The 26,485-nt window shown below is 40.3% G+C and overlaps 1 protein-coding gene across 1 annotated transcript; it reads right to left on the bottom strand.

The window, feature by feature from the left end:
- Positions 1-1,075: 1,075 nt before the first annotated feature.
- Positions 1,076-19,644, bottom strand: LOC115018528 (protocadherin alpha-C2-like). Its single transcript, XM_029447550.1, has 4 exons — positions 16,859-19,644; positions 13,853-13,911; positions 10,605-10,690; positions 1,076-2,930 (listed from the first exon to the last, which is right to left on the bottom strand). Exons 1-4 carry the CDS (start codon positions 19,397-19,399, stop codon positions 2,623-2,625), a joined length of 2,994 nt encoding a protein of 997 aa, XP_029303410.1. The 5' UTR covers positions 19,400-19,644; the 3' UTR covers positions 1,076-2,622.
- Positions 19,645-26,485: the final 6,841 nt, after the last annotated feature.

Here is a 26,485-nt window from a genome sequence, read left to right as displayed (position 1 = left end):
CAACCACAAGTTAACCTCTTTCCACTGCTGCTGATCTGCGCTGCACTTATTTTGCAAGTGGTTTTTGTCCACCCAAGTTGATCAGTACCCACTAATGGCTGACAGAGGAATAACCACAATGCCTTTGCTTGTACAAAAGAGGAATGACCTGCCCAAATAACTCTGCTGCAGTTTCTTTGTCTTCTACGTTAGAACTACACAATGACTCTTCTTTTGCCTGTTAATCTTATCTCATTATATCCATTAGAGCATCAACTTGTCAGAGAATGCAATGCATGTAATGCAATATGTGAGAGATGACAGAGCTGTCGACAATTAACAGTCAGAAGATTCATCCCTGGCTGAAGGGCCGAACCTCAGTTGAAGTTGAACCTAACAAAAGAGTGTGTGGTGTGTGTGTAGTATATGTGCACATGTCTATGCATGTACAAATGTACACAGATGCCACAGTGTTATTGAAGGAGAGTGACTTGAGAAATGTCGTCCAACCATGTTGATTCGAAGAAACGGGAGTAGAGGGAGGAAACTGGCAGCGGGCAAGAAAATCCTCCAAGCACTGAAGCAGTCGAGGCATTGGTGCAGGGCTTGAACAACAACTACTTAACATTCAAAGACAGAAGTAGAAGGAACAGGCTTTAACAGAAATGAAGCAACAAGCAACGTTCCTGCATCCCAGCCATATAATACACTCCAATATTAAGGATGGTATTGGCCTTCAGTTTGTGTTCTTTTCGTATATTTTTGTGTCTTCTGTATATCTGTTTGTAAGAGAGCAAGAGAGAGCGCGTGTGTATGTGTGAGTTAGAGGCAGAGAGAGTCCGTGTTTGTGTACAATAATGTCAGACTGGGTGTGCTGATACACAGTGGGATTAAGACCCCATTGACCTGTGCCATATTCCAAGAGAAGAGGCAAGGTTAGGGGCCGGTTGCATCAACTGCACGTAGGTTCCCTAGTTATATCCGAAGTAGCCACTAATCCTGATCCACGCATTGCTAAAACACAAGCGGTAGCACCACAAAAATCTGTTAACCTTAAGTCACAACTAAATAGATAAGCAAGCAATAAAGCAGGTGCAAATGATACAAAGTCACATAATTGCACTCACTAACAGTAAAGCAAGATTCTTTTTTTTTTTTGCACACCATTTTTTTTGTCTTTATTAATTCCATGCCATTTTGCAATTTGAAAACACTATAAGAGTGATTTTTGATGTTTTTGCCCATTTTCTACAAATTACTTGTTACTGATGACATTTTTTAAAATTGCGTTTAGAAAAGTATTTTGTTTTTTTTCATTTAATTCCATTCAATTTTTTTAAATCAACATGCTGAGACTTGGCTGACATGTTTCATTTTGCCAAAGTTACATTTCGTTATAATGCCCTGTAACTTAAACAACAAAGAAGGCGTGTTCACTTTGATGGATTTCTCAATCTGAAAAAGTTTCAAGTCTCAGCTAATTTATTTTCGTGGTAATAGTATAATAGATGAAAAACAATGCCTGCCTGAAAGGTAGGAAAGATACTCCAAAAACACTAAACATAATGGAAAATATCAGCAGTGACGTAAAGGCTGCAAGATTTGTAGAGAATGGACTCAAACATGCAAAAACTGATCGTAATTTTGATGCCAATCTAATCAACTATAAATCCATGTGGTTTTTACCCATCAGCGAGGGAACGGTATTACACATTTGCAACTCATCTGAAATCTTAATGTTATAACTAGTTACAGCCGTAGAATTCCCCCCTTACTACCCATGGTACAATCGATTGAGTAACTTGCTAATAGCAAATTAACTAGCAGTTATGAAGCCACTACTTTATACCCTAACCTGGGAACAAACTTGCGCATAGTTGGTGCAACCCAGTCCAGGTCTTCAGCCTCAGCAATGTGCTATGTTACACTGAAACAGAGTTCTTTATTCGAGTGTGGTCCTGCTTGTCTCAGCCACCTCATTCATATAAAAGGTGCTAATCTCATGGTACATATACTGTAAGCTGTTAGTTTTTCATTTTATTATTTTTTTTTACAAAAGACCACATTTTCTGAATTTCAACAAGGCCTCCATAATACTGAAGACAAAAGTCTTGGTTTCATTTTTTTTTTTTTTTTTTGTTCGGCTTCGACTTCACCTCCAACTAGGTGAACCAAAAAGGAAGGGGGCTGCATAAAGACAGAGATGCCAACACAGGCAGCCTCAGCTGACAATGGTCAGATACAAATAGTACACCTTTTTCAGGTGTTTTTGTTTTTATTGTACAAACTGGGGGAGGGGGCAGCTAATCACAGAAAGGCTAATCTAATCCAATAAAACCCTTTCTGTTTTAATTTGGTCCAACATTTAGATGAAGTTTGTCCATTAAGAACATTTGTTAACCATAAACCTTAGACTTTTATCGGCCGACGTTATGGGCAAAGTAAGCCAAGAAAAAAAGAGATTTGTTTAGCAAGTTTGCATGTTGTTTGTCTAATGAGGGTTTGGCCACTGTACAATGTCTATGCAAATATGCTGCAAGGAGGCTCCCTCAGTTCTAGAATATGCATTTTGGCTTTTTTTCTGGCTTTGTAATTGGGATGGTAGTTTGTTGGTAGCTCTGTTTTCAAGTCACCCCTTCACCTCTAATCATCGTCATCCTTTCCTTTATCCTTCTTGTCTTTCTTGTCCTTCTTCTTCTTTTTCTTCTTCTTGGCATCCTCCTTCTTGCCAAAGCTTATGAAGTCACCTTTGTCATCCACGGGGCCGGCGTCATGGCGAATAGAAATGATGGCTGGGGATCCGGGGATGATGAAGGCTTCAGGAGGAATCTCTCCGGGCTTCAGGGGCTGAGGAGGGCAGTAGCCCTGTCCGGAGGCGCCGTATCTGAAGTGCCAGCTGTTGCTGTCAACTCCAGCGCCCACTGGGGGTGAAAGTTCACCACCATCTCCATCTACACAGATATGATGAAAAATAAATCATGTTAAGTCTCATTACCTTTATTCAGTCATTGTAACCACACTGCTTCGTTAAAGGAATAGTTCAATAATATGTTTTGTACAAATTAAACAAACGAGAGACAACATGTTAGTTTTTGATCTTAAAATGTGCTGGTAGGCAGATTTTGTTACCTTGGACAGAGTCATGCTAGCTATTCCCCTCTGCTTACAGTCTTTGCGCTAAGCTAAGCTAACCAGCTGCACCCATTTTGAATGTATTATCGGATTAAATGGGCATTATCAGCTACCATAATAATAATAATAATAATAATAATAATAATAATAATAATAATAATAATCTAATGCGTCAGATGGACCAAACTGCCGTAAAGGTGAAAGCAAAACTTAAAAATATCTTGTAACACGTTGTAAAACCTAATAAAACGTGACATTTGCTTTTGCTCCTGTCATAATTACTACGGCCGTTAAAGTTTTGTTTTCCTTCTTTCTTTGATTCACCATGTGAACAGATGATAAAAGCTACTTGTTTGTGTAGCAGGCCCCTTCTGACCCACATCTATGAGAATGATAAACACTGATAATGCCCATTCAATTGGCTGATAACAAACCAGGTGTTTTGGCAAGAAAGCAAATAAGCATATATCCCAAAATGTTGAACTCTTCCTTTAAGTATCAATTCCACAGTAGCTCTGGGCACATTACATTTCATTGCTGGCAAATGGAAGAAGCAGGGCAGTCCATTCGGACCTGGACTTCACAGAGGTAAATCCCGCCTTGCTACTCGTCATAAATGAACTTGTCATGCATTGTTCCTTACTTACACTTTATTATTTGGTATTTGAGATGTTCAACAAATCTGACATGTAAAGAATAATTGAAATTGTGCACAAAAGCGCGCAGAGCAATAGGCTGTGGAATGATAGCCACAGGGAGTGGATGTTTTTCAGGACAGCGATTCCGCCGAGATCACAGGAGGCAACACTGAAGGGGGCTAACCTTTAAACCACAGGGATGTTTAACTTGGCAGTGGGATTTGTATTTGTATTGGGAATATGGCAGCAGCCTAATCTTACTCTCATAGGAGGCCAGAGACAAGGATTTAACCTCTTGTGTTCAAGCATGGATGTGACAGAGAGATGAACCTAGTCCGTAAAAAGGATACAGTAAGAAAAAACCTGTCTATATATATAGACAAATTACTATGTAAGGTGAAAATAAGAGCTAGCTATTAAGGTCAAAAGGTTAAAGACCGCAGAATGAAAAGAAAAGAGGATGCTGGATGAGATAAGGAGAGAGAGGGAGAGAGAGAGCGAGAGAGAGAGAGAGGCAGTAAGAAAGATGGGGGTGGGCGGGTTTTGCAGACACGGTGCTCTCAGGCCCACACCAGTTCCATCTGCACTGACCTACTTTCGGTCTGGATTTTATTTAGATCAAACACACAGGCCCTTGCAAAAAAAGATTCTGTTTGATTTTTTTGTATAGGCTATTTATGACATTGCTGGAGCACTGAAATGGTTTCAAACCTCTGTCCCATTGGGAAGTACACTATGTTGTAAATAATAAGACTCTAATAAGAGCAGATGTAATGGACATTACCTCAATGCTCAATATTCAGATCTGCATTATTGTTGTTTTTAACTACTCAATGCATTGGACTCCGAGAGCACCAGACACTTTTCACAGAGTGCTTTTATATATTATTGAGCCATGACTCACTGAAAATTGATTATGTATCCCCTCTGTGAAGGATTGATGTTTTGAACATAGCAGGAGAGGTCAGATAGTGTGTCTTTGAGTAACAAAGCAGCAACGTACCATTGTGACAGGAACACAGACGCACATGAATAATTTGTTTTCAACTTGCAAAAATAGAAGTATTCATTTTTAAGCTACATTAAATAATTAGCATGTGAAGGACCAGGATAACAAATAAACCATTTTAAGCCATGACTGCTGAGGAAAATTATGATTTAGCTTAGCTTTGCCTGTTTTTTTGTTTTAAAAATGTTATGTAATGCTACACAATTCTTTCTTTTTGTCTTTAGTTGATAAAACAAATGTAGAGAGTAAGGGGATCAAATGCACAAAGGGACACCAATCATATTCAAACCCTGGCCACTGTAGTAAGCCTTTGTACTGGGGCAACCCGCTCTAGCAGGTGGGCTACCACGGCTATAAATACAAATTATTACCTCTGCCAAGGAGGTTATGTTTTCGGCTCGGTACGTTTGTCTGTATGTCTGTCAGCAGGGTTACGGAAAAAACTACTGCCCCAATTCTCATAAAATTTGGTGGAAATATGTAGCATGGGCCAAGGAAGAAACCATTACATTTCAGAGTAGATCCGAATCATGGGACAGATACACAAATGATCTTTCACTTTCATTAACATTGCCACATAGGACATTTGTTCTGCATTTACGGAATAACCGGAAAAATGTGTTCCAGACTCGTTTACATGAACTCAAATTGGAACAACGACTTAGAAACAGCTACAGTATCAACATGTTGTGTTCTGAGCAATAACATACAACACATCTGCTTTGTAGCGGCCATGTTGTTTCCATATTACGACTTAAAGCTCATGAACACACCAAAGTTAAAAGAGCGACTTCCCAAATCGGGAAATGGGACCAGCTGAGGAGCACGTGAATGCAACATTGGCCTTGGCGGAGGTCTACACTCTCCGAGTGCCATTCTAGTTGACCTATGTAATTTAGCTTGTTAAATGATAATCAGACGTTATCTTATTTTACCATTAGTGTAATACTGTAATACTGTTTCTGAGGATTATGACATTTGATGGTCTGGTCTGTCTGTTTGTATTTAATCTGGGTATTAAACCCAGGAAGAGGATCTGGTATTTTAAGTACTTCCTATTCAATTGCTCTCAATGGTTAGGCCTGGAAGATAGCTTCTCTTGTGAAGGAGGTTATTAAAATAACCTGAAAAGACAGCCGGTGAATTAAAAGATACTGTGAGGCCTTATTGTGCCAGTAATGTAGTGCTTATCAATGCTGTACACAATGCACCTCCACTTTATATAACTGACACACCATTTCCTGTTACCTGATGCTCTGTCATAAGAGTTACGTTGTTTAGACAGTCTTGCATTTATATATGACTATATCTACAAAGTGTCTTTCTTTCAACATTGTACACTTAATTCTTACAGGTCACTGCATAACTGTCATTTGAAAGCATACCATTAAATGTAATCCAGGACAAGCTTTGAATACCTGCAGACTACTTTTCACAATAAAGTTCAGATGACTTTGTAGTGGCATCTTACACATAGGTATGTTGGGGCAAGCTGCGCAAGTCTCCTACAGCTTTTAAAACAAAAAAAGATTTCTACACCAATAATTTCAAACGATTGTTTCCGACCCAAAGTCAACACAGAAAGTAGCACCCTGGGATAGCATGAATGTGTTCATCAAATTCCATGATACTACGTCAGATTATGATATATTGTGTGCGCAAAATGGAGATGAAAGGTCAATGAGTGCACACAATGGAATATGCTCGGCACGTTTTAATTGACAAAGCCTGATGGAGGTACTAGAGGAAAGGTGAGGGGTTCACTGAAAGATTAGAATTAGTCCTCTGTGGCAAAATAATATTTATTAAATATTTGAAAGAAATGTGTCTGGTTATTTCAGAGAAATCTTGATTTGATCAAAGTGTATGGATGCAATATATTTAACTATAGTGGTTATTGGGTCATCTAATGATTGTGACATTTGGTAAACTTTAATATTTATCGCAAGTAATATTGTTATTGCACATCACATTTTTTCCTTATATTGTGCAGCCCTACATGAGATATATTTAACCTGTGCTGGTTACTGGACTGGTAGTGAAGCTGGAAATCTCCCTATAATTACTGTTCCTTCAGTGAAGTGTAGACTATCAGAGCAGTACAGTGTTTGGCTTATGTGCTATAGCAGTTCATGTCCCTACGCACGACCAACTGAGCTTAAATGTCAAGTGGCTGTGTAGCGTCTAATCAAATGAATATTGTCTCTGCGTCTTGGGACATCCCAGGGCTCTCTGCACTGCCTGGGACAAATCCAAAAGCCTGACAATGTTAATTAAAATCCTGGCCCAGGTATTAATCTGAGATGTTCCTGTGTGTGTGTGTGTGTGTGCATATAAAATAAAAACAAATTCACAACATGCAAGAATACCTTTGCTTCCCCTTTTCTACTGTTTCTCCAACATGGAAGATTATTTGCAACTCTGCCATTGCTTCATATTAGCCTATATTTCCCAGCAAATGCACGTCTGACACAGATTATGGTGTAACATCTGGTAAGCAGGTCAGTACAGCTCCTTGTGAGGAGGTTGCCATGACACCTGGTGAAGATATGTGGGTGTTTGAAGCCTCGTTTCGTGTAACCTTGATGTCCCACATTTTAAAATAGGCTGTGTTATTTCCTGCCTCGTACAAGATACGATTCCATCTAAAAAAGAATCCCTCTGGTGGTTTGTAGCACATGCAATCTGACAGCCGTGTAGTGCACGTGTAAATATATGCACGTATAAATATATGCGGTGCATCGCATGTATTCTGCATGAGACACGTCTACCTAAACCATTGTTTCCTTTTAAATGACTGTGTGCCCTCTTTTTCTTCTTAATACCTGCCCTTGCAGAGTCCCCTTCTCTTTTCTGTTCCCTTCTCCTTCCTTTTTTTTCTGTCTCTAAATCTTCCATTCAGAGATATGACCGGTTGCCATGGAAACTGCCTTCGCCCACTCCCTGCTGATGGAGGGTGCGGCTGCTGCAGCAATCTCTCAGTTAGACAGTGTTGCCAGGCAACAGGTCACATGGCGTTCCCTAGCAACAACACTACTGCAGGAACCTGCCAATCCTCTTAACCTTTCTCTTTCTCCATCCCCCCACACCTCGCTTTTTTCCCTCTCCATCCCCTTGTACGTCTCCTCTGTTCTTCCTCTCCAAAATTGCTTTTAATTTTACTGGATCTCTTTTTTCTCTTATAACTTATAATAGCTTCTCTCCCCCTCTGGCATCAGACAAATGTCTCCTCATCTGCGCCATGGGTCACTTACATAAATACAGTTTTGAGGGTGCTGCATTTAGATGCATCACAGCATATCGGATATCATGATAACAATTCACTGCAGACATGAAAATGTTTCACAAAAAAAAGGCTCCACCTCTTGAAGTACAGTAAAGAGGATTAACATGCAATCCAGTACATATCTATGCCTTAGCACTGAGCCACTCCTACCAAATGATTTCTTAATGCAACAATGCAGGTCTGCAGTATACGCTGTGCAATAAAGACAATATTTGAGTCTTTACATGAGTGGCAGCTTTCCATCTGCTCAACAAAAACACACATTCATCTGCAGCAAACTGGCACAGAGATACTGGGAACTGGTACAGCTTGTATCTCGAACAGTTCCCCTGCTCTCTTATCCACAGAGAGAAACGCTGACAGACAGTAAGACATATTCTGTCACTGATTCACCGAGTGATTGACTGTGATGCTACCCTTCACCTTCAGGTCTCTACCTATGTTCTAATTCCTGCAGCTCGACAGGAAATCAATGAATGGAAGCTTTGCTGAAGGAAGGAAGGATCAGCTCACACTGTTCGAAAACACTGTCTCGCAAAGTTTCAAAAGTTTTCCAATCAACTGACAAAAGCTGTTAGTCATTGGCCCTGAGCCAGTGTTTCTGTGAAGCACAGGTCATCTTCAAGGCCGCTTCTATTTACACTTGTGTTGTGCAACATGCCACACATTTTCGATGTTACCACCCACTCAGGACAACTCATTTCTTATTTAAAAACGGTTGGCTTTTCAGTCCGTCGCTCTCCATGCTGCCAGCTGCTTTCATGGGAGGATACAGTTGTTTATCTGTGGCTCTGCGTAAGAGCTCCAGGCTTTTGGCACCTCAGTTAAGCACTTTATGAGCATCGCACTGGAATTCAAGATCATGTAGATATTCAAAGCACAATTCTGTCAAATCCTCAGTTTTACCATATTATCTGAACCAAAGTAAAGACAAAGATAAATTCAACTTCATGAATTTGACATACTCAATGTAACTTAATCCAATGGACACATTTTGATGTGTAATGTGTAGTCTAATTGAAATGGACATTTGGGTGTGGTTAGTCTGGTGACCTTTGTTTTTCAGAGAAGTGTCTTTTGGGTAAACTAAAATTAGTTTACAACCTGTAATTGTTTCACCACTAGTGTTGCTTGCCCTGTGGGATATCCGCATTTATAGTAATAGTTTGGCATTTTGGGAAATGCACTTATTTACTTTGTTGCAATGATGTTGAGATTATTGATACCACTTTCATGTCTGTTTGGTTAAGTATTACGCTATATCCATTAGCATAGCTTAGCATTAAGACCAAACGTATGGGGAATCAGCTACCCTGGCTCTGTTCAAAAGTGAAAAAACAACAAAAAGAAACAGCACCTATGAAGCTCACTAACAATAAATCTTCTTTAACCCAAATAAAAAAACTAATTGTAAAACCAAAGCTGCAATTTCCTAATTTTACACTTTGGCTTTTATACAGATTAAACAAAAACGAGATAGGCCAATAATGTGTTAATTAGTGAGCTTTGGAGGTGCTGGTAGCCAACAAAAAAGAACTTTGTACAGAACAAGGCTAGCTGTTGCCCCCTGTTTCCAGTCTTTATGCTAAGCTAAGCTAACTGTTTCCTGGCTGTTGCTTAGACTTTGGCATAGAATAGAATCGGAGGGATGAAACCCTCTTTTTTTAATGGTCACCCATGCAGAGCACACAGCACACACAGAGACATTTGTTCTCTGCTTTTAAACCATCCTAGTACCAGAAGTCTACTACTAGGAGCAGTGGGCAGCTAATGTACAGTGCCCGGGGAAACCGGCATACAAACATGAGTTCAATGGATCTTCTCATCCAACCCTTGTTAAGAAAACAAAGTGTTTTTTCCCAAAATGTCAAACTATTATGGGCTAGCAAAACCTGTATGAGAGACAAATCAAGGAAAGTGTAACACAAGTTTTAAAATTTCTGAGTTTTGATTACCTTAGCATACTGTAGTCATATCCGTCTACAATTAGTATTTTGGGGCAAAAGTACAGAGCATACACCATCTAAAAAACATTCATAGTCAACTCTGTTGCCCTTGTTTAGCTAATAGCTAACATAATAGTTTATGCCCTGGGCAGTGGTAGGTTATGCCCTTCTGTCTAATGATGTAAATAATTGTTTTTCTCTCGTGTATATTGGAAGAGCTAGTACAGCCTACTGTATTTATGAACCCCACGGTTGATTCACTTTACCTGCCAGCAGTTCGCTTTATTGGAAGGGAGTAACATGAGTGCAGCGACAAGGACGAGAACACTAGGTGCTTCCCACCTATTATGTTTTTGGCACGCACAACCAAGGGTAACAGAGGTTCAGGTGTTTGCTTAACATGGCATTCAACAAATCGCTCGGAGTTGTACATATGATATAAAGACACTTCAGTACACCTGACTTAAACATCCTCTACCTTTTCCTCTCAGTTTCCTTCCTTTCAAATGTAGATGTAAAATGGGCAAAATCAGTTACCTTTTACTTATATCGGTTTTCTGCCACCGTTGCCTCAAAGAAGCTCAGGATGCTTTTTCACTCTGACTGCTACTCACCTGCAGCGCTGGACACAGTGGGCCAGTTCTGGACCAGCATCCCCTGGGCTCCCTGCATCATAGAGGACTCCTCCATGTGGACCGAACTAAAAGATAGAACACATTCAGCAAACTCAATGAGACACGTCCAATCAAATGTTAATTCAACAAAAGACAAATAGCAACTAAGGAAGAATGAGATAATCTGGCTAATGATGATAGAACCAGTAACAGAAAGAAAGAATATAAATATGCATATTGACTGAGGCAAAGGTTCATGTAGTACTCTTGTACCCTGCTTCAAAGTGCTGCTCATTACCAAATACTTGGTGGCTTTCGCCTGGTGTATTGCATTCATGTGGGTAATCTGATTTTATGGTTTACTTAAAATACAATTGTTTTCTCGTTGCTGTGGACCAAGATTAAGAACCACTTGGTGTAAAGTATCACCTGACACCTATTTGCCTTGTTTACTTCATCCTCACTATATGTTTATATATATATATTTGGACATGTCAACAGTCCAAGGGTTGCTCCACAGCCTCAGTGGAGCTGTGTCAACACCAGTGTAAAGTGACTGGTTTAACACACAGTATCTGGCAATATGGACTACTGTATGGAGAAGAAGCCATTTCAAAAAGGTTTCACTACAGCACGTTGGGTATCTTAAATGTGTTTCTGTAATGTTGTAGCTCCAGAGTAACACAGGACTTTGTGTTGTTTAGAGTATTAGAATTTTTATTCCTATTTTCCCCTTCCTCCAACTTTATCAATTTATTCTCTGACACCGGCCAAGTGCTGTTCTGTTAATGCTGACTGCAGCCGCTTCACATTAAAAGCTTTCTAATAGCACTTTCTACTTTGTTGTTTTTTTCATCTGCAAACATATTTTAGATTCCATTTATTTACATATTCAATTGGGATACATAACATAGTGAATGTACTTAAGTATTTCCAGCTGATCTTGTTACAAATGTATATTTCAATAATTATGTGTATAAAAAGTAGGACACTCGTACCACACCCAAATGAAAAATATTAAGAATTCAAGCTACAAGCACAACATAGACTCTCAGGATGTTGTGAGTTCTTGAAGATATTTTCTATTCACGTTTTAACTGTGAAACCACAATTCTTTTTACAGTTTACATGTTTTCAGTGAGATTTAGAGGTGCTGGAAGGTGTACCTTGTTACTTTTGGAGAGATGTACATGTTTATGCTAAGCTAAGATAGCCAGCTGGTGGCTGTAGGTTCACATTTAACAGACAGATATGAGAGTGGTATCAATCTTCTCAAGTAACTCTCGGCAAGAGAGTGAATAAGCCTATTTCCAAAAAATGGCGAACTTCTTTTTTAACGAGGTGAATTTTGGTGTGTAAATTGAATTTGCAAGTAGGAATCAATAGTAGTGAAGTTATGAATCAGTATAACCTCAGTAAAGAGCAACATTTTGGCTTGTCAGAGTAGGAAAAGTGATGGCTCCGTTCTATTCAAGTGTTCCAGTAAGAGTGACAGTGAGCCGGCATGCAGGACCCTGAACATAAAGCAGCTCAATGGAATTCAGCAATCATTAATTTTATTATTTACACTCGTGCTTTCAGTTCAAGGAGTCAAACAATATTGTGAAAAAGGCCTCTGGGGCTGAAGACTTAAGTTCCCTCAGAAACATAATCTAAAATATAAATATGACGACATAGAATCATCATCTAAAATGTATGCATGTATCAATTTAGAGACTCTTATAATGCTGTACAAAGCCATGAATGCAGTTTCCAACCTAGGCCCGAGATATTTCCCCCCATACATTCATAATGAACGCAGAGCTTACTGTATATGAGGAGCTGCCCTGACTGGGGCCTCTGCAATGCAGCACATCCAGCATCTACCTCAAACTGCAACACACTTGTGTTATGTTGAATAGGGATTTGTCATGAATATAAAATGGCCATGTACAATGCAAGTTTTAAGCTTTTCCATAAGCAAGGGTGCTGGTTTAATGTGTGAGAATATGACACAGATACTGGTGTTTTCTACACTGACTGACTACACCAGGAATGTGGGTCAGTGAAGTTGGTGCTGCACGCTGTGTGTAGATACATTACAGCATGCGTGTGTTGGGGTGAAGTGTTAATATATGAGTCTCTCTGTGTTGACGCGTGTTTCAGGCACTGCCATTCTAGAGATGGCAGCGGCAAATTGCAATGATGATTTATGTTAATCCATGTCATGTTACAGTGACTTGATGACATGATGCACATTATGATACCCTCCACGCCATAGAAATTAACACTAATATCCAATTAAATCAAAGTTAGACGCAGCAGAGGACTGCATGATTGAGCAGTAAGCATTGTTGGCAGGAAATTATGAAGTTCAGTACACATTAAAAGACATGTGGAGGTAAAACTCATTAGTCCCTGACGTTCCGGCTGTCCTCATATCAAATTAGAGAAACACTTCATTTCGTGTTTTAATACAACTTTTGTGACCTGATTATTACCAAATTTAAGTGGCAGATGTAGATATAAAAAACCTATTATTGGATCGTCTTAATTTGCGTATTCTTTGATTGCTACGTAGCTAATGAGAATGAGATCTTTAGACTGATCTATAATTAGGATTTTGTCAGGCATAGGAATCTTATTGCATGCCACTGAATTAACAATAGGACTAGAGTCCAAAATGTCCTCTGCTGTCTGTATTCACAACTTCTCCCTTCATCTCTGGACAAAAATATAAAAATACACACAGAAAGGCACAAACGTGTGGGGTAGTTGTGCACGCAGACACTGATGCATGTGTGCATATGAGCATCTGAGAAAGGTCATAGTCAGCTCATTTGTCCTTCATGCTTCCTGCTTAAAGACTGTAACTGGGGGAAGCGACGCTCAGAATGTAGATGACCTATATAGTATTACACTGCGGAGTGCTATGCATCCACTGATGGGAGCTGCAGATGGCTTTTCCCCGAAGGAGGAGGACAGGGTTAAGGTTCAAAATGTGATGCTGAGGGGCCACCGACAGTGACTGGTAATGGCAGATACTGATCTGCAGTATCAGTGGTATCGGTTTTTTTAAGAGGTCATTTAGAGGTGCAGGTATCTGTGAGAAATGATGATGATATGTCAATAAATGTTGTATTTAGATATTCCATACATTGCAGCTGTGGTAAAGAGCATTATGAAGGCTCGCTGTAGTGCTAGCACAGGTGTAACTTTTTCTAGATGATCAAAAGTTGCAAAAGAGTTCAAAGATGTAAAGTGCTTACCTCTGCATCCCTGCCCTCAAAGATGCAGAATATCGCCAGTCAGCATTTGGGGCTTTCGGCTGAGCGAGCAAGAGGTAGAGAAGGAGAGAGAGGATAGGGAAAAAGAAGGAGACACGAGGGAAGAGAGAGAGTTTAGTTTGATCTCATGCAGTGCAGCGCTAGGCTGGGCCATGGCCTCATCAATTAATCATGATACACATCCCAGCTCTGGACGTGATAGGAACACTGCAGTCACGTCCCCTATTGCAAGCACACACACACACACACACACACACACACACACACACACACACACACACACACACACACATATATTGATATCCACACAGAAGGACTCTAAAAAGGCCAGTGACTGAAAGCCATATTGATGAGTTTTTGGACAGTCTCACTCCATGGCTCTATAAATGTGAGAGCGGGGGGAGGTATGCCCTTTCCCTGAGTGCCGGGTGTGTTTGTACGGACTGATGTGTACATGTTTGTGTGTAACTATGAGCATATGTCTGCTCCTGATGAAGCTGGGCTGGGCTGAGTGCTTGGAACTCCCAGCAGGCCTCTGGTAAATTATTGCCTTTAAAAACCAATAAGCAAGAGCCATCATCCATAGGGCAACCACATCCTATACCTCTTGTTTGTATTAGCCCAGTGTGAAGAGCAATCGTATACAAGTATGGAATTGCAAATGTGTTGAATTTAGACAAATCATCAATAACGTTTCACAACTTAACACTCTGTGGTCTCGTTTTAACTGATTTATTCTATCTTTCTTGATTTGGAGATTTACTTGATTCTGATTCAGATGACTGTATATCTTTATAACTTTGCTATTATTAAATTGAAACTACTGTATAGACACCTTTCTTGGTAGTATGCATGCACTAAAAGTTTTTAGAAACAATATGACATTTTGATGTGTCTAAGAACACAGAAAATTAAGAGATAATGCTGAAATTAAAATACACTGCCTGGACAAGGGCTTTTTGGCTAAATATTTAAATAGATTTTAAAATACCCTACATTAGTTTCAACTATATCTGCAACTATTTTGAGGATTGATCGACGTTGTTAATTCAATGTCAGAAAAGGCCGTTTTCAGCCAGCTAAGTATGGAGATTTGCTGATTTTCTCCGTTTTATATCATATAAACTGTATTTCTTTGGGTTTTGTACTAACAAAACAAGACATTTAAAGACATCAGCTGAAAGTTTGAGAAACTGGGATGGATATTTTTCACTATTTTCTGAAATGTTATGGACCAAACAATTAACACAATGTTAAGGCTGCCTGGACTCTAAAATTCAAAGAACCATATACATCTCATAGGGGAAAAGTCATATTTTAATGAGCTAATCTTTCATGGCCATTAATTATGCCTGATTATGTCTATTCATTACTTTCCTCATGAATAAGTACCGCGCACATGCACTGTTTGCAATGATTGTGAACATCTGCAGTGTTAAAATCTTTCAGCATCATGTGGGTTGTAGCCCTGGATCTCAAGAACACTGAATACAAAAAGCTGTGTTTAAGACACAAACCTGCTCAGGCAGTAGCAAGTGTCCCAGATAAAGATGGCACAATGTGTTCTTCAGTTCAATTCAGAGGGGAGTATTTTCTGCAGGTAGACCCAGCCTCTTTCAGTAAATCTAATTTGCAGGGCTGAGAAACAGAGGCTGGAGGTTGATCTAATGTACAGTGCTACATTTGTCTTGGTAAGAGATTTTCTTAAAACTAAATGTACCAGTGGCTGGCAACTGATAATTAAGATTTATCCAGAGATAAACGCCAAACCTTAAGAGCATTTCCCTCATTAAAAATTATCTTATTCAAATATTTGAACCACCAATCTTTATGTAAAGCAGAATTTATCCACCCAGAAATCTCAAACCTGGACTCTTTAAATCTATGACTAACAGACATGAACATTTCAACATTTAAGGGCTACACGAATGGCACATGTATGGCTAGGAAAGCAGGTATATAGGACTATTTCTTAGTCTTACTTACTATTTTCTTGCAATATTTCATGTAAACCAGGTTTTTTTTGATGAAGTGTGTGTTTCAATCTTATAAAATAGTTTAAGTGTAATGCAGTCCTTAAAATCAAGAGAATACAATTGCAGTAGGTAAATGCATATCTTTCCCATCGTCATAGGCAACAACTACCAGTCCTGTAGGGCCTTTGATCAAGTCAATCAATGCTCCGGTGTAACAGTCTTACTCACACACACACACACACACACACACACACACACACACACACACACACACACACACACACACACACACACACACACACACACACCCACTTGCACAGAGAATGAGCCAGTCGTGAAGACTACGCCACCTGTGCTTAGTGAAGATGTGATGACAACCTCAAACTGAAATACAAATCTCTGAATCATCAGAAATAACAGAGGACCCTGAAAAGCATCAGGCCTGACACTAATGCAGTGTGAGTGCTGAGCTGGGCTGGGCGGAGTGACAGCACAGTACAAGAGGGAACTGAACAAAGAGAAAGAGGCACGCAAGGATTCAATTCATTGCAGGAGGCGATCAGACTTGACATACAGGAATATCATCACCCTGCAGCGACACAATAACACTGAGACAATTATGACAATGCATGCTGTAACAATAACCTTAATGAAAAGTTATGTTGAGTGTGTACTCTTACATTGTTTGGAGCTAAATAAGATGTCATTAAAGTAGAGCTGCAACTAAAAGTCAAATAATCGATTAGTTGAAATTATTATTATTATTATTTTGATGGCAATAGATTTCATTTGGGGTCAGATTGACCCGAGGACAACACAAGGGTTAAAGACATCACCTTGGACTTTGACAAACTGGGATTTTGCTATTTTATGACATTTTATAGAGCAAATGATATTATACAAAATAATCGTTAGTTGCAGCCCTACATTAAAGCCATTAATATGTAAACAGGATGATTCATGACCTTCCTGTTATGCAGGAAAAGGTAAACATAAAAAATTAATGACAGACCTCAGGGCAGAGTTGCATGGAGGCATCAGGCATGCTCAGTCTGCGTACAAATCCACTTCCACTTGTGAAGAAGCGGTCGGCACCGCTGCCCCAGGTGCCACTGATGGGACGTCCTGTGTTGTAGAACATGAACGTGTCACTGCCAGAGGTGGCTGTCAGGCAGGTCTTGTAGCAGTAAGTCTTTGTTAGGGAGCCATTCCCCCGCACTTCAATGTAGTGAGGCTCCACTTTAAGGTCTCTCCGAAGCATCACATTGTTATTAGGCTGTGCCCCTGGTCCGCCAACACCTAGCCCGCCAGCACTTACACTGCTGCTACCACCATCTGGAGGGGGCTTCTGTGACACACAGCAAGGCGAGCAGGACCCAGGTTGGGTGCAGTAGGCATGGCAGCGGACGATGGCCAGCACCACCACAGTGACCAGGAAAACAAAGGTGGTGGCACTCAGAGCCACGATCAAGTAGAGGGTCACATTGGAGAAAAGCAGTGTGCTGTGAGGTCGGATGATCCTCTTGGGGTCAGGGGCCACTTTCGGCGGCACTTCCATGACAGCCACATTGATGGTGGCGGTAGAGGAGAGACTAGGCTGCCCATGGTCCTTTACTACGACGGTTAGGGCAAAGGAAGTGGAGTTGTCCTCCAGGATCCTCCGAGTAGTCCTGATCTCACCGGTGTGTTCATGCACCTTGAACAGGTCCAGGTCAGTGGCCGTCTCCAGCACGAACACTAGCCAGGCGTTTGGACCGGCGTCTGCATCGTACGCCACCACTTTGGTCACCATGGCACCAGGCTCTGCGTTCTTTTGTACCGTTTCCAAGGAGCGTGTGCCATTGCCGGGAGGGTTGACTATCAGTGGTGAATGGTCATTCTGATCCATTATGTAGATGTAGACAGTGGCGACGCGGCTGAGCGGAGGAATGCCCCCATCTTGGGCTTTGACCTGGAAGTGAAACTCTCTCAGTGACTCATAGTCAAAGGCTCGCAGGGCATACGCCTCCCCTGTATCGGCCTTCACAGACACATACGAGGTGACAGGGATGCCATGGTTGTTGTCATTGAGCACTGTGTAGGTGATGCGTGCGTTCTCTTTGATGTCTGCATCCTGAGCTTTCACAGTACACAAAGAGGCTCCAGGGGCATTGTTCTCAGCCACATAGACGGTATACGAAGTCTGTTCAAATCGTGGTGGGTTGTCATTAACATCAGCCACATCCACTTGTATGGTTTTCTGGGAGGAGAGGGGAGGGTTTCCTCCATCTGTGGCACTCAGAGTGACATTGTAGGCATCGGTGGTCTCGCGGTCCAGGAAGGCTGAGGTAACCAGAGTGTAGTAATTTCTGAATGACTTGATCTTGAAAGGAAGGCCAGTTGGGATCTCTAAGCTCACCTGCTTGTTAGCGCCGGAGTCTCGATCAGTAACACTAATGAGGGCCACTACTGTATCTGCACGGGCATCCTCCCTGACAGGGCTCGACAGAGATGACAGCACTATCTGAGGGATGTTGTCATTCACATCCACCACCTCTACCACTACCTTACAGTGTGCTGCCACGGCACCAGGCCCCTTGTCCATCGCCTGGATGTACATCTCATAGGAGTTGGTTTCTTCATAGTCAACATTGCTCCTCACTCTTATTTCTCCCGTATTGGTGTGCATGCTGAACATCTGCCTCACTCTCTCAGGAGTGTAGCTGCTGAAAGAGTAGTAAATCTCTCCATTTGTGCCCTCATCCAGATCAGTTGCATTCAGTTTAATAACCAGGGTGTCTTTGGGAGAATTTTCCAACAGTTTCACCTTGTACACTGAGCTGTCGAACATGGGGACATTGTCATTTGAGTCCAGGACCCTGACATTAATTTTAGCCGTGCCTGTTTTCTCTGGCATCCCACCATCCACAGCACTTAGAATTAATTGATGGTAAGGCGTCTGTTCACGATCAACGGGCTTTTTGAGCACAAGCTCTATGTGCTTTGTATTTAGGGAGGGTTTGTTTGATACCAGCGCGAAATGGTCGTTTGTGCTGAGCTGATACATACGAACTGAATTGGACCCAATGTCTGGGTCTTGAGCGTTTTCAATTGGGAAACGAGACCCCGGTAGAGCAGATTCAGTGATTTCCAGTTGGTACTCTTCTCTGGGGAACTGCGGCGCATTATCATTGGCATCCACAATTTCCACCTCGACATGGTGCACCTCGGTGGGATTTTCGACCAGCACCTCCAGATTAATGAGGCATGTGTTGGATAAATCGCACAGTGCCTCCCTGTCGATCCTTTCATTGACAAGTAATTTCCCATTTTTGGGATTGACAATCACATAGCGTTTACCGCTGTTGGAGGTTACCTTAATTTTTCGGGAGGCGAGCTTTCGAATATCCAGCCCCAAGTCATGCGCCACATCACCGACCAGTGCCCCATTTTCTAGTTCTTCCGTAATAGAATATCTCAATTGTCCAAACGAAAGGCCACACAATAAGGAAAATATCACAAAATAAAAAGGCACATTATTCCCTATCCAGTTGCATATCCCCGCCACAGCCATTGCAAGCTCATAGGATCCGCAGACGGATTAAACGCAGCCTTCCGCCTGTTTAGCTTGCAGAATCTTGCATCCCAGCACCTCATTAAGATGGGCTAATTGGTCTCCCGGTAAATGAAACACAAGCGGCTCATCCATTGTGCTACCCGGCTGTGGTGAACCCTCTCCAGCGCACCCATATTTCCTTTGTCCGTGATGCGCTTTTGTGTCTCCAATGCGCGCTGCTGACGGGTGTGTTTCCCTGCCTCTGGAGCTGTGAGATCCGTCAAGACAGTCGAAATCTGCCCCAGTAAAACCGGAAATTAGGTGTGTTTCTTTCAAAGTAAAATGATTAAAAGTGTCACTTTTTCCTTTTCAGTTAGCTCTACTAGAGAGAAGAAAAGGAGAAACACGCCCAGGAAGTCCAAAAACTGGAGAAGCCCATCCACTGTTTTTATTTAAGCGCTGGAATAAAGGGTGGGGAGTCAAAGCTTGTCAAGTGTTCAAATCCTAACTCATAGTTTCTTCAACTCTTATCATTATGCATAGTGACTTAACACAGTTGTTGTATTAATACTACTTTTAATTGAGTTTATATTGACATCAAACATATACAACAAAATCCTGTGTGGGTTTTATTAATAATTTAGCAGCACATTCATTTGCACGTTCATTTATAGAGGATTTATTTTGAAAATGGTAACCGGAAATTATATAATTGAATGTAGTTGACTTGACCTTGGAAGGACAGTATTCCACCCTAGCGCGCTCTCAGACTCTCTCCACTGTGGCGCAGCTCCCCTCCTCCTTCCCCACCCATTTCTCTCCTCTCATGCCTCCATTGCGATGTCGGTGTAAAGTCTGGGAGCTAACAGACGACCAACATTTTAAAGCACCCCCAGAATTAAAAGCCATATACATGCATATGTATTCAGCGACACTAGTCATTAATTCAATAAAATCTGAATGCCTGTGCAGCACGTGGCAAACAAATCTATGGTGAAAAGGAAAAATATAACCCGAAAATATGGCTAAAGATGTTTAATTCCACGGTAAATTAGCATGTATGCACTGTTGCATATAAAGGCAACGTCGACGCTAATCTGCAATATATTCAACACCAGCCCCTCACTCCAAAATGGAAGATTTAAGCAAAAAACGTGGTCACATACATGGCCACGTTTGGGGACCGGCTTGTGTGTGTCTTCCAATGTCTGTATTGGAGTCGTGAGGATGGTTTATTTGCCGGTAGCGATTCTGCGGTGCAGCCTTACCGCATGGCGAGCATTTGGGCAAGGCACAGAAGAAAGACAGCATTGCACTGACAATCACAACCTTCCCTCCACATGGATCACTGTCAGTGGTAGACCTCAGACTGTCAGGTCATATAATCGTATTTAAAATGCCCGTGGTGGACCCCACAAAAAACAGGAGTCTCATGTCTTCTCCATAGAATATATCCCGAAGAGAAACATGATATAGGTTATATATGGGCATGGCAGCACGAAGACTGACAGCGTGCTGAATAAAGCTTAATAATATGAAATAAATAAATACTAAGGCTGTTTTAATCAACATACATGATGCAGGATTGGACTAGTTGCCTTTGTCATCTGAAGATCCAGCCTTATAATTAAAAATGTTTTCTGTTTTAAAGGTTCATTCTTGTATTTCCACACTTCAAGACATGCAACAATTTCCCCTTTTCAATTATGTCTTTAGCTGGAATTTATAGGAATTTGCTTTCCAAACCTACAGTTCCTGGTCAAATCTAATGAAAACATGTGATACAATAAGGTATACACAAGCAAGTGTTTTTAATGATGTTATCAGACTCAGTATGTTCTTCCACATGAATTTAGATTTTTTTCCCATATGCTCAAATGTCAGTGTGTAATTGACATTTGCAGTTACACACTGACTGGATCTTCTCAGTGTGTAGTTGTTCTTTTTATTCTTTCTTTGCAGTATAAGAGTCTTCTTATTGTTTTTGTTATTATTAAGTTGATTTAATATGTGTATATTTACCCTCTGCCCATCTTAATGTGTGTCTTCTTTCTTTGTTCCAGGCCAAGGGGGCTCCTGTGTTGGTCAAAGCTGGGGCCTAGTACGATGATAAGACCACCTCTTTCACTGCTGAGTGTTCTTTGCAGTATACGCACCTTTTTCATCAGGAGTTTGTGTAATTTCACAATTTCTTTGCTTTAGGTTTGAGTGGTCTTTCCCTAAATTTCCCCCGGCTTGGTGTCGTTCGACCTTTACCCTGGTCAGTAGCTTCAAGTGCAACAGTTGTACTCATTGTCTCCGTGTTCCACCTTTAGCCCCACCAGCTGTTTGTTTGTTTTAAACCTTTAAAATACATTTTAATATTGAGTATCAATGTGGCAAAAGAGTGTTGAAGGTTGAATATTGGCATATATTGGTGTCGATGGATACTTAATTAAACATCAAGGGGGAACGTTTAGATAGAAACCGTCATGCAACATTCTGATGACTCTGTTCTGATCCTGCTTAACATTTATAGCATGCTTTCAAAGAGATGGAAAAACACACACAATACAAAGCAGTTCCGAGGCATCTATCTTATGCTAAAGCATTAATGGGAGTGGAGTTCTCAAAGATGTTGTCATCCACAGGCTAAGTGCCTTGACTGGTTTGATGGTCATGGAAATCTAAACCATTGCTGTCCATCCACCCAACCTGCATCTCATTAGTGCAGTAGTTATTGGGTACTGGTTGTATGGTTTCAATGGCAGCTGTTTAAGCGTACAAATACAAACCGACCTTCCATAAAGTGAATAAAAATTCTGTTTGCCGCTATTTCTCAACTCTTAAGTGTCGATGCTAATATACACCAGGATTTTGAGCCAATGCAAAATAATCCCTTCAGCACCAGGGACAGCTCCTCAGGCTGCGTGAGGGGACAGGTGGACGCATTATGAAGCCGCAACAACACACTTTGGATAAATCTTATCACAGTTGTATAATCACTGGTTATGTCTACATGCAAAGAGAAGTATGTTTTGTCATTGTGCATTTGACCTGGTTTGGGAACTTTGTACGTAAAATAATCCAGTTAAATTTATAATCTCAGTAAAATGGATCTAACGAAGATGTATGGTTTACTTCAATATTAATTATGATCATTTGTTATTTATTTACGTCAAAGCCAGAAGTGACAATCTCCATTTACTTAGATTAACATGTAATCTATATCAGACTGTATTAACCAGATGAAGAAAAGCACATGTTAATGCAGTTATCCATGCACACAACAACAAATGTGACCGGGTGCAAAGGAAATCTACATGGCATTTATGTGAAAGTATCTTCTGACTGAATAAAATGTCGACACCACGGTCTTTGCTTTCTAGCAGCACTCCAAGGATGAATCGAAAAATGCATGAAGATGTTTGGATGCTTTGGAATTATGTCTTTTTCCATTAAATATACAGCATTACAAATAAGCATTACATTACATTACAGTTCATTTAGCTGACGCTTTTGTCCAAAACGACGTACAAAAAGTACAAACAATCATGGAGATACAACTCCGAACAGCAAGAATCTTTTAAGTACAATAGCTTCAAATAGGCGAGGTGCAGTCGAAACAGTCTGGGATGGAAGGTGTGAAGACTGTCTGCTGTCCTGACATCAATGGGGAGGTCGTTCCATCATTTTGGAGCCAGGATAGCACAAAAAATAACTAATCAACAAAAGCAATCTCAGTCAACTAAGACCCAAACGACCAATAAGTCGACTAATCAAGCAAGAGTGGGCAGCCCTAGTAAAAAAAAAAAAAGATAAGAGAGACTAAAGAAGGATTACTAGGTCAGTAACCATGGCTGTCTAGTGTAAAATCTGGGGTTGGATGATCAGGCATTGACTGAATTAGCAGCAATTGCTTCATGTACCAAAAAGGAAACTGGAAGAACACCACTGAAAATGGCTCACAAAGCGTTTTAGTTCAATGGCAAGGAACATTAGCCGTAATGTCTTTGTATGAGCAACAACAACTACTAAATATAAATAATTGTTACCCACCATTAGAAGAGTGAAGATACATTATTTTAGCTGAAGCTAAGAGAGTCTGGGAAATCCGTCCAAAACAGACAAGCAAAGTCGCTCACAACAGCTGGCAGGGCAAGGCTGTCCTAAGCCTTGAGCAGAATAGATCACTGGGTGAATAAATCTAATGGAGGAAAGCCATAATGGCTCCTTTGAATAATCTATGCAGAGTCAGCTGGACCACTGCTAAGATGTTATATAAAAACAATTTGGTTTTAGAATTTTTGTTCACTAAAAACACATCTATAAATGTGCCAAATTAAAAAAACAAAACTATTGTATCAATATCAGAAAAAAACCCACATTGAATGTACAACAGATGTAAATGATGCGTTACATTCAAGGGATTGATGCATTCCCATTCTAATATGCATTCCTGATTGTTCACCTGCTTGGTTACAGGAACCATTTTGGATTTGTTGCATAAGACTCATATGGTTTCCATAGCAACATCATTTTGATGAACACTTCAGCCAACATTCTAAATTTGATGTACTGTTCCCACAAAACGGTGCTTATGCCAACATAATGACAATTCTGTGGAAGCCATGTTATGCCGCAGGAAAGAGAAAAAACACTGCGGTTTACTTACTTTATTAAAATGTGCATTTTAATACGATTAAGTCATTGGGCAGCATGATGGAGTTGTGATTGTAGAGAAAGCTTGCAGCATCTTTGAGCCAGTCTGTCTGATACCAGTTGTCTTAACAGTTGAAATTCACAAATTACTCTTGCAGGTTTAAAAAATAATAATACAATTACAAAGATAATTTCTGTAAGCAGACATTTTGACAGAATATACAGCTTCTGTGCTGGATTCCAGCTTACATGCAGCCATCTGAAACAACCAACACAAACTAGTGCAGCATTGACCCTTTGGCAAGGGCAGCTACGCATAAAAAAAACAAAAAAAAACACCCTGCCGCAGGCGTCACTCAAGATGGAGCCTAAATCTCACTGCACTTAACTCCATCATGCATCAGCCTAGCCACCAGATCAGCATTCAGTCACTGGTTCCCCAGTGAAAGTGAAGCATGTTCCTTATTCATGTTTACACTTCTATATATAAATATTACAATCATGTAAGACATAAATTCTCTCTAATCTACAGCAGTGTATGCCTCATCAAAACCAAATCTAACTGGTGTAATTTGAAGGCACTTGACAGATGTTGTCTGTGGAGATCTTGTGTATAAAATCACAGACTTTGCAGATGGACTGATACGTTTGTAGTCCCGTCTTGTCCAGCATGTATTTTCTAAGTCAGGGCGACAACCTGTTCGAATCCATTTCTGCGGTGATGCATTGATTGCTTTATCTTTTCACGCAGCCCAGTCAGAAAATAAAAGCAAATGGAACATCAGTCCTCCCTCTGATGTCTGCTCGAGCAGCACAGTACTGGACACTTGCCTCAGCCCTCTCCACTTAATCCTTCCAGTTCGAGGTGTTAAGACTCATGACCTCATTGTGCATGGGCTCCAGCCAGGGTATCTTCTCTGCTGATCGGACTCATACAAATGGGTCAAGCACACACGTCCTGTCTCACACTCTGACTGATTGACTTATTGTATTTGTACTTACATCATGGTTTTAACACCATTTGTAGAAGCGAAGATTTAGTGATTTTGTATCATGGGAAACTTTTGTTTAAAACTCAAAATATATTTATGAATCATGGAATATTGACCTGTAAATGACCTGTAATATAAATCACCGTTCCTTTGGGTTTTATTCATGATGCATTTTATATTATTATTATTATTATTATTATTATTATTATTATTATTATTATTTATAACCTCACATGGTCTCAAATTTAGAGATTTAATAGACTTTAAAACTTCATAATTAATGTATTAAAGTAAAAAAATAAGATGCTTCCAGACAGTATCCAGATGTTTTTCTGAATTTGAGCGAGTCAGTATGAACAAAAGGAATTAGCATGTTTATAAAAAAAACAAAGATAAGAACGAATAGAAAACAATGTCTTAAGAGTATAATATATAAACGTATATATATATAAAAAAAGATGCAAAAATATAAAACTGATGCATGAACACTGGCGTAGTATATGAATTTTTGTTTGAGGCTTTTTGGGAATACATACATTCATTTTATTTAGTTTCTTTAATTTTCAGCGTAAACATTTAATGAGCATTATATAAAAAATACCGAATGTAACAAAGGGTAGGTGTAATAAGCTAAGGCATCAGTATTCATTATAAGGTACCATTTTGAAAGTAATGATTTATAGTTTAATATTTTCTTACATTTACTTGAGTTGTATAAAGTTTAAAAAAGGACCAAAATAAAACTATTCTGTAACTGCAGCAGTTTTGAGTGTACTTAAAAATGACTCGTACAGTTGTAGACAGCTGCACTGTTAAACCTGTGTAGTTGGCAAAGTTGCTCTGATGTGGCCTAATTAGGTCAGAGCTTTAGACCATCCTTAAATCTTTCCTTTTTTTTTTTAAGTCGCATTAAAATGATTAGTGAAATAATAGCTATGGTGTGCACTGATAGTAGCCAAATCCTTCTCCCCACACATAATGACACATCACTGATCCCCATACCCTCTACATCAGGGGTGGGGAACCTCCGGGCCGTGTACGGCCCCGCAAGACCATTTGATCCGGCCCTCGACGTAATTCATAAACACACGCAAAAAATCAACTCAAATAATCTAGTCAGCAATAGAATAAAACGCATCATGGCGAGTTTAAAACAGAGAAAGGTGGATGTGGAATGTCGCACTTTCCAGGAGAAATGGACGAACGATTATTTCTCTGTGGAAGTAAAAGGCAAGTGAGCCTAGTTTGTGCGGACGCACTTGCGGTGAGGAAAAAGGCTCTCGAGCACGAAACATGCCAAACTGCCCGAGCTGAAAGGACGAGTGCGTTTGGATAAAGTTAACGCTCTTCGGCGGAGTTTGGTCCAACAATCAGCTCTCTCTAGAGCGGAACATCGAAACGTGGAAAGATAAAATATAAAGATAAAGGATAAAAAAAGTTACATTTTGTGTGTGTCTTACATTTTTTAGCA

The sequence above is a fragment of the Cottoperca gobio genome, chromosome 14 (assembly GCF_900634415.1).
Source record: "Cottoperca gobio chromosome 14, fCotGob3.1, whole genome shotgun sequence".
NCBI lineage: Eukaryota > Metazoa > Chordata > Actinopteri > Perciformes > Bovichtidae > Cottoperca > Cottoperca gobio.
Note: the sequence above shows the minus strand (reverse complement) of the source record. Positions and strands in the feature narration are given on the sequence as shown.